The sequence below is a fragment of the Silene latifolia genome, chromosome 2, assembly GCF_048544455.1.
Source record: "Silene latifolia isolate original U9 population chromosome 2, ASM4854445v1, whole genome shotgun sequence".
Lineage (NCBI taxonomy): Eukaryota > Viridiplantae > Streptophyta > Magnoliopsida > Caryophyllales > Caryophyllaceae > Silene > Silene latifolia.
The window spans coordinates 55,035,586-55,045,015 of NC_133527.1; the positions used below are offsets into that span (position 1 = coordinate 55,035,586).

Genomic DNA, 9,430 nt, shown 5'->3' on the forward strand with positions numbered 1-9,430 from the left:
CTGTCCATATCTCGTATGGAGTCTTATCGGCCGCTTTAGTCGGGCTTCGATTTAGTGAAAACACTGCAGACAAGAGGGCAAAACCCCAAAATGAACTAGGAAGCTCAGTTAGACTCATCATTGACCGAACCATATCAAGTAAAGTTCGGTTTCTCCTTTCGGCCACACCATTTAATTGCGGTGTGCCGGGAGGAGTCCATTGTGATACTATACCACAATCTTTTAGGTGTGAATCAAATTCAATATTTAGATACTCACCACCACGGTCGGACCGTAGAGTCTTTATCTTTTTATCCAATTGGTTCTCTACTTCCTTTTGAAACTCTTTGAACTTGTCAAAGGCTTCACTTTTGTTCTTCATTAAGTAGACATACCCATATCTACTTAAGTCATCAGTAAAAGTAATGAAGTAGAGAAAACCTCCTCTAGCGGTGATGGTTAATGGTCCACACACATCCGTGTGTATGAGAGCCAAAACCTCACTTGCTCGTGTCCCTTTTCCCGCAAAGGTGCACGAGTCATCTTGCCTAAAAGGCAAGACTCGCATGTACCATAAGATTCGAAACCAAATGGTTTGAGCACTTTTGATGAAGCAAGTCTCTTAATGCGTCTTTCGTTTATGTGGCCTAAACGACAATGCCAAAGGTAGGATTCGTTTGGATCACCCTTTTTGAGCTTTTTAGTTTCCATATGATAAACGTCATTAACATCATTTAAAACATAAATGCCTCCAATTGAAATGGCCTTGCCATAAACCACATCATTTAAAGAAAAAGTACAACACTTGTCCTTAATCATAAAACAAAAGCCTCCCGCGTCTAACGCGGAAATGGAGATGATGTTCTTAGTTAAAGTTGGTACAAAATAACACTTATTTAAATACAACTCTAAACCACTAGCTAAAGTGAGCACATAGGTCCCTACGGCAACGGCGGCTACTCTAGCTCCATTGCCCATGCGGAGATCCACATCACCTTTTGCTAGTGCTTGCACGTCCCTTATACCCTGCAAATGGTTACAAAGGTGAGAGCCACATCCGGTATCAAGTACCCAAGTGGAAGTACAAGCATAATTAACGTCTATCACATAGAGAGAGGAAATCATACCAATAGGCGTCACACGCCCTTCCTTGAGATCCTCCAAGTATTTGGGACAACTCCTCCTATAATGCCCCTTCCCATTACAATGAAAACATTCGGCCTCGGAGAGCTTGACACTTTTTGCCTTGGGATTGCCATTCACAACGGCCTTCCCCTTTCCCTTGTCAATTTTCTTTGACGATTTCTTGAATTGGGACTTTTCTTTCCCTTTTCCTTTCTTGACTCCAAGAGACATGTTCTTTAATTTCATGGTTAAAACATCTCCCTTTTCACTCCCACTAGCCTCCATATCCCTCTCCGCTTGGGTGAGGAGTGCATGAATTTCATGGTAACTCTTATCCATACCATTCATGTTGTAGTTTACCCTAAAGTGGGCAAACTTGGTGGGGAGTGAGTGAAGGATACGATCCACCACAAGAGTTTTAGGAATCTTACACCCTAGACGCTCTAGGATGTCAACATATTCGACCATTTTAAGGACATGGGGACCAACCTTTTGGCCCCTCTCAAGCTTAGCTTCAAAGAAGCATGCCGCCGCATCGTATTGACGGACTTTAGGTGTTTGTGAAAACATAGTGATCATACGAGTGAATATCTCGTAAGCATTTAAAGAAATGCATGATAGCTTGAGGTTTGGCGATATTGACCATATCAACACATTCTTGATATCATTCAACATCCTCACATAGTCATCATGGGCGGTCCGCACCGCCGATGAAGCTCTTGCACCGGGCTCAATAGGAGGAGCATCGGTCAAGTAAGTGAGCACATTGTCGGACAACGCGGCACTTTTGATGTTGGATTCCCATTCAAGAAAGTTACTACCGTCTTCTTTTAAAATACATTTGTCCATTACGGACCTTAGCCATGAATCTTTGCCTAGTGAAGTAGTCGATGGAGTTGATGAAGTTGCCATTGCGAATTAAAATGCTACAACAAAAAAGGAAAATTAACATTCATTGTTTTTAAAAAAAAATTACTTGTAAAAACATGTTTAACAAGTTTTAGCATTTATATAATGACCTCCCACTAAATTATATAAATGATTCCAAGACCCAAATATTAAACAAAAATGAGCATCGCTTGGGCGAAACATCCCATAATTGCGTAAATTCGGTAAGTCACGTTGACTAATTCTACCTCTAGAACTCTTGGTCGACAAATTTCCTCAAATTTATCTACTAGCCCCGGAACACAAGACCGTCTTATATCCCGTTGAGTCCAACCAATTTTGGCGTGTGATAACCGCTTACCACCCTACTTACCCAAGGTAAAAAGAGAACACCCCGCTTGGGCGAGCGTGGCTCTAATGAACAAGAGATTCATAGGTGTTACTAATTGGTAAGGCTAATCTCAATTTTAGTTAAGTGAGAGATCTTGTCAATTTAGTCATAAATTCCTTATAAGTGAATTAATTCAGTGAATGTAAATGACGTGAATTGACAACCGCGAAAAATAAAATGCATGTGAATGGCGATTTTGGCATGCGCGAAAATAAAACAAGCAAACATGTAAGCATATGAATAAATCCTAGTATGGCCTCCTAGTTAATAAACAACTAGTCTATTACACTTCGGAAACCAACTCCTTGGTCCCTTGCCTCTTCATTCCTTAAGTGGCTCTTCCTTGTGGGATTTGGAACACCTTCCAAAAATAGACTCCGTCTCGTTGTAATCCGTCTTTTGGAAACGCCGGTAAAATAACTATTACTAATGAATTACATAGCTATTCCTATTATACATTAATTAATAAAATGAAAAAAAACTATTAATTAATTACAAACCGACGATACGAGATCGTATTTAATTACAAACAAATCGATATTCCCATTCATTTCGGGTAATAACGATTAAAAATTAACTAGGCCATACTAGGTACAAAAGATAAATACTTTAAATAAATGACAATCATTCATTCAACTTAAATAAATATGCTTAAAATGCTGTAAATATGATGCCAAAATCGCCCTACCTATCTTCATTGGTATTCATCTCGGTTTTGTGGATTTAATCGATTTTTAACATGTAAAAATCAATAATTAACTCTTAAATCTCATTTAAGTCCAAACTAATAGTCCAAACTGTTTTGAACCTCAAAATTAGTCCTCACTAATTTTATGACAAATTATTAGTTTGGTTTGGTGATAATTTGCTAATTAAATTCGAAAAATCATAATATTTAAGTAAAAATCCAAAATAATTGAAAAATTACCCAAAAAATTGAAACAAAAAATTTTTAGTATTCTGGAACACTCCCAAGAACACCAAAAAGTCATAAAAAATGCCCAAAAATTTCGGATAAATTTTGTGAAGAAAAAGATCGATATTTATCGGTTTTTAACCACTAAAACCAATAAATCATCAAAACAAAGTGAAAACACACATGCAAAATCACTTTTGACATTTAAATAATATTCTTAAATGTACATAAATTTATCATGGGCAGAATCAAAAATTTCGAAATAATGATTAATTAATTGGACTTTTATCGACTTTTTACTCAAAAAATCAATAAACATGCAAAAATTCGAACCAACCTTCAACCTTTTGCATACAATCAGTAGAAAACATGCATGAAATACCATAAAAAGGCCATGCACCGAATCAACATTTAACTAATTTTAGTCAATTTTTCACTAAAATGCGACATTTTGACTCGGTTTTCTACCAAAAATCATTAAAATTAGCAAAATTACTTGACAAATCACCAAAAAATTCCACAAACCTTTTGAGATCAGTAGGTATGCATGTCCCAAAAATTTCGTGCCAAAACCTCTTCTAACACAATTTTTGAGTTTTTACTAATTATCTCATAATTCATAAAAATGCTTAAAATCAACATGCAAATTACAAGCCTATGCTCTGATACCACTTGAAAGATCATAGATCCATATTAGACTCTCTAATAAAATTAATTTATCTCATAAATTGATGTTTATGTGATCTATGTAACATGCATGCTAATATGAAAGCATAAAAACAAAGTATAAGGAAAAACAATTTCCTTACATTGAATATAAGGTAAAATGGGCACAAATTAGTTCTCCTTACTAATTTGTTCTTGAGCTAAATATATGTGGATGATCCTCCTTGTATAACCTTCAATTAGAAAGTCTCCTCCAAGTAGCACCCAAGAACAACCCAAATAATATTAATAAGTAAGAACTAGTAACTTATTAATATGTACCCTTGAAAATAATACTAGTAATATTACTAACTTTTCTTAGTAATAATGTATACTAGAGAATTTGTAGAGAGATGGATGAAGTTTTGTTCACATGCAAAGTATATAATGAATTGTATAAGAGGTAGAGTGGAGTAGTGAACAAATATATGGAGTGTAGAATGGGAAATGGAAGTGGCGGGTGGAGTGTCATCAAGTGGACAATTTTTGTTTTATATTTTTATCTTACATCACATGCAAAATGTAGTATAAGACATATATTATGGTAGTATACAAAATAAGGTAAAATGATTATGTAAGTAATCATCCATTACACTTATTTTACACGGTCCACATGACCATATACGGGTCCATGTTGGTTTTTATATTTGTCGCACAAATCCGTGTAATTTTCATTTTAAACATCGTATCATGTTTAAATGCTTCCATAATAAATTCGTCCAATTCACTCCGTAAATATACGCGTACCACTACACATATTATTTACGTACTAATATTAATCACATTAGTCAATTAGTACAATTTTAGTAAATTAACAGTTAATTAACTAAAACCCGTTTCCCAAAACTTATTATTTAATTATCGCATAATTAAATAATAACTGCCGCTCCTCGAGTTCGCAACTCGAAATCTCTCTAATAATAATCGACTAACCTCTTAGTCGATAAATCAAGGGACTAAATAAATTGTATCTCATACAATTAATTAGTTATCAATTGGGGTTCGTTCCTTTAGGTGTGACCGAAAGGGGTCAGTTGATCACCGCCGCTTCACGACAATAACGTCAAACTCTAGTCAGCCAACCGTTATCGATTTACGTTAATCAACTGACGAGGATCAAATAATTAAATATCTGATGATATTCTATTAATGAGATTTATTATGTTAACGCACTATTGTGGAGGACACTAACTCCAACACGTATTTGAGATCGAACTCTGATAGCATCAAAGTCCACCTTGCCAAACGTCCATTTAAGAGAGGTTTTTCGAAAATGTATTTGACAAGATCCATCTTTGAGTACACCTTGACGGAGTAGCTAAGCATATAATGGCGTAGCTTCTATGGTTTCCCACAGAAGAGCGAGGCATGTCTTCTCAAGTGGTGTATACTTAGTCTCATATTCTAAGAACTTCTTACTAAGGTAGTAGATATCTCTTTCTTCTTTCCCAATGACTTATGCGAGCATAGCCCCCATGGCTATTTCTGTGATTGTAAGGTACAGAGATAAGGGTTGATCTTTCTGCGGTGGCATTAGAACCGGAGGCTTGGCCAATATCTTCTTAATTCTATCAAATGCCTTTTGACAATCGTCGTCCTAGATGGTGTGGTCCGTTTTCTTGAGCTTTTTGAATATAGGTTCGCAAATCATTGTGAGATTTGAAATGAAACGACTTATGTATTGTACCTTGCCCAGGAAAGCCCAAACTTACTTTTCTATCTGCGGCTGTGGCATCTAGATTAGAGTCTTGATCTTGGATGTATCAATCTCTATTTCCTTTGACTGACTACATACCCCAATAGCTTACTGGATGTGACTCCGAACGCGCATTTCTGAGGGTTAAGTCTCACGTTGTAGTTGCGCAATCTGCGGAAGAACTTGCGAAGGTGGGCGATGTGACCTTGCATATCCTTGGATTTAACAATCATGTCGTCTACGTACACCTCTACTTCTTTGTGCATCATGTCATGTCACAGGGTAGTCGCGGTGCATTGATATGTTGCTCCAGCATTGATCAATCCGAATGGCATAACGGTGTATCAATAGGTACCCCACTGGGTGATGAACGCTGTTTTATGCATATCTTCTTCAGTCATTTTGATTTGATTATACCCCGCATATCCATCCATAAAAGAGAGGAGTGCGTGATCTGCCATATTATCTACTAGAATGTCAATGTGTAGGAGTGGAAAATCATCTTTTGGTCTGGCCTTGTTTATGTCCCTGAAACCAACACAAACACGGATTCGCCCATTCTTTTTGGGTACGGGGACTATGTTAGTCACCCAGTCTGAATACTCGAAAACTTTGATAAACCCGGCTTTGAACTGTTTGTCCACTTCCTCTTTGATTTTGAGAGCCTATAGTGTTCTCATTCGATGAATCTTCTATTTCACGGGTTTGAAACCTAGCTTAATCGTGATTCGATGTTCGACAATATCTCTGTCTATTCCTGGCATATCCTTGTAAGACTAAGTGAAAACGTCTTTGAATTCATGAAGAATGTCGATGAAGCAAGCTCTTTCATTTTGGTCTAGGGTTGTCCTTATCCTAAGTTTTTGGGGTTCTAAATATGTCCTTATGTTGATGGGTTCAGTGTTCACTATGACTGGTGCCCCTTTTCCCCTTCTCCAGTTGTGGACATGGGCCCACCTGCGACGCCTAACCGATTTGTGGGTGCAGCAGTGGTCTTTTCAAAGCCCCGCAACATCGGCAAGGGTCTCGAAACGATGCAAAAGATGTTCGGAGTCGCCACCAAGAATTTGTGGGATACTTGGAACCCCTTCGAATCCACTTTATACCTAGGTCAACCAATGTAAAAAGCGGTATTCGACATAGGTACTAAAGATAAGGAGTCGTCCCTCTTTATAATCTTATCTCTAGAATGACTCTCGTACACCCTGGATAAGGTCGTCCACTATCAAAGTTTCTGAGTAAGAGGTGAGGGTACGTATTGGGAAGCCCTTTAATCGGACACCCAATCCCGCCCGCGGTAGCGGCCTCTACTGATCGATGTTGGTTGGTTAAATGTGAAAGTCGATAAAACGGGTAAATGCATGAATGCGCATCCATAAGTTTGAACCTAACATGTGAGCTTTCTATGTAGGTTGTTTTATCCAAGTATCAAGTATTTGATGTCAAGTTGGATTTAATGTTGATTTGCATGCAAGACTTAAACATCCATTTACCGAGTTAGGTTTATGGTGCATAACATAATCCATTTGTCTTAGTAAAGTGTGTTGCAAATACAATGTAAAAGAGGCAGATTTGTCATCTGATCCGTCCTGTATTCGGGTTAACCGAAGCCGGGATCGTCGTAGACAAACAGACCTGTCCTGGTTTAAAAATTGGAAAATGAGTGGCATGTTTAGGTGCGAGTCAGTAGACTGTCCAATGGGCATCTCCTGACTGATAAAATGTTTGTAAAATGGTTTGAAAAGAGGGTGTTTGAACCCGTCTTGGTTTTAAAAGGCCGTTTAGACCGCTTTTGTGTTGATGTAATGAACGAGACTTGAATAATCATCATTGTATTGACGATATTCGATGTCGGGTTCGGTTTTGCAAGCTTAACATGAATAGTTTTGAAAATGATTATGAACTAATTTTTTTAAGTTCATTTGTTTATGATTAGTCAATATTTATCATCGTACTCGGGTTTAAAACCGACATGGTGTGTGGAACCAAGCATGATTTTGTATTTATGACTAATATGTTCGTTTTGGAATGTAAAGAAATGAAATAAAAGGTTTTAAAATACCTTTTAAAATGTAATTAACCAAATATTATCACCGAAACACGGATTAAACCGTCATGGTATTAGGAACCAAGGGTGAAAATGTTTTATTGTTAGAAGTTTCTCATGAAAATGTTCTGAAATATTTGAAATGGTAAAAACCGATTACCAATGAGAAATGAAATAAAGAGGAAGATGAGACCGAACACGGCTGGATTAAGGCCTGAAAGGGGGTTTAGGCGCGAGCCTCCCTGCTATACAAGCAGCCTCTGTCTTCAGCTAAAGTCCGGTTTTGGCTCATATAACCTATGTTTGAATCATATTATGTATGTTTTAGCATGTTATAGTCATAAAACAGATGAAATACATGATAGAAGAGGATTTTTACACTTTCATACTTACATGCTAGGCTTGAGACGAGAAATCGACGAAAGTGCATCAACTTGTTTGGTCGGAAAACTCAGTTTGAAAACTGTTTTAGCAATTTAAAAGAGTGTTTTAAGTTTAGTGATGGTGTAGTTGGTCGAGATGGTCGGTCAAGTGGTTTAATGCACGATGACGGTACCAAACAATGTGAAAGGGTTGTATTTTCGATTGGTAGGTCGAAAACACGTGTCGGTTTTTGACTTGAGAAGTCGAGTCTAGAATTTTAAGGGAGAAATGAGAGGGCAGACACTCGCATAAGGTGTTATGTTGTGTGAAGGTGGGTATTTATAGATAAATGGGTGGTTGTTTGTGTTTTAAGCGACGTGGCATCATGGGCTGCTCGAAGAGGCGCGAGCCATTTCGTGGGTCTTCGAGGTATCTTGTCACTATCACGCAATTGAAATCATGATTTGTTCTATCCTATGTTTTGGATGACATGATTTGTACTTGACCATGAAGCATTCCGGGAATACTTACCATGGAAGTTTTGAAAATTTTTGTTTTTTTATATTTGACTCGGTTTGACTCGTTGTTGGAGTCGGGATTTGAATTTTTATGGCAGTTTTTGGTCCGGTGTCGGTTTTGACTCGAACGATACTGTGTATCTAAAGAGCCCCCACTTTGACTGAGGCTTCAACAGGGCTAAATTCAAAGTATAGCCCCCAGGTCAATCGAAGATTACAACCTGGAGACTGAAGCGACGTCGAGGCGGCTCGAAAGGGTTCGGGCCAAGAACCTGCCGTCGGGAAGAGCGATGCCAAGGCGACTCGGGGATACGAGTCAAAGACCTATCGCCGGGAATAGTTTAGAGTCTTTCGACTATCCATGTGGATTGTTTATAGTCCTTTAGACTACGTACGAAGGCCCGCCAGCCATAAGAAGGAGTCATACCTGAGCCGTCTTCGAGATATGTCCTTGAGTTGTTTCTTGTTTGCGGGAGATGGACCGCCAGCCACGTTGCGGATATGATGGGGCCCTCCAGCCGCGTTTAGGTTGCGTTGTGAGGCTCGCCAGCCATGTGCGTTGAGAGGCTTCCCAGCCATGCACGTTGTGAGGCTCGCCAGCCATGTTGAATGTGGCGCATCGTGAGGCTCGCCAGCCATGTTGAATGTGCGTTGTGAGGCTCGCCAGCCATGTTAAATGTGATGCGTTGTGAGGCTCGCCAGCCATGTTGAATGTGCGTTGTGAGGCTCGCCAGCCATGTTGGAGGTCGAATGATCGACTATGGGAAATAGCCGTGTTGAACGTATCTATTCTGAGAGGTTG

The 9,430-nt window shown here is 38.6% G+C and overlaps 1 protein-coding gene across 1 annotated transcript; it reads right to left on the reverse strand.

Annotated features, from left to right (window-relative positions):
- Window positions 1–816: 816 nt before the first annotated feature.
- Window positions 817–4,344, reverse strand: LOC141629698 (uncharacterized). The gene is made up of 3 exons (XM_074442670.1): window positions 4,109–4,344; window positions 1,107–2,030; window positions 817–1,005 (listed from the first exon to the last, which is right to left on the reverse strand). The coding sequence occupies exons 2-3, from the start codon at window positions 2,014–2,016 to the stop codon at window positions 971–973; spliced, it is 945 nt and encodes a 314-aa protein (XP_074298771.1). The 5' UTR covers window positions 2,017–2,030; window positions 4,109–4,344; the 3' UTR covers window positions 817–970.
- Window positions 4,345–9,430: the final 5,086 nt, after the last annotated feature.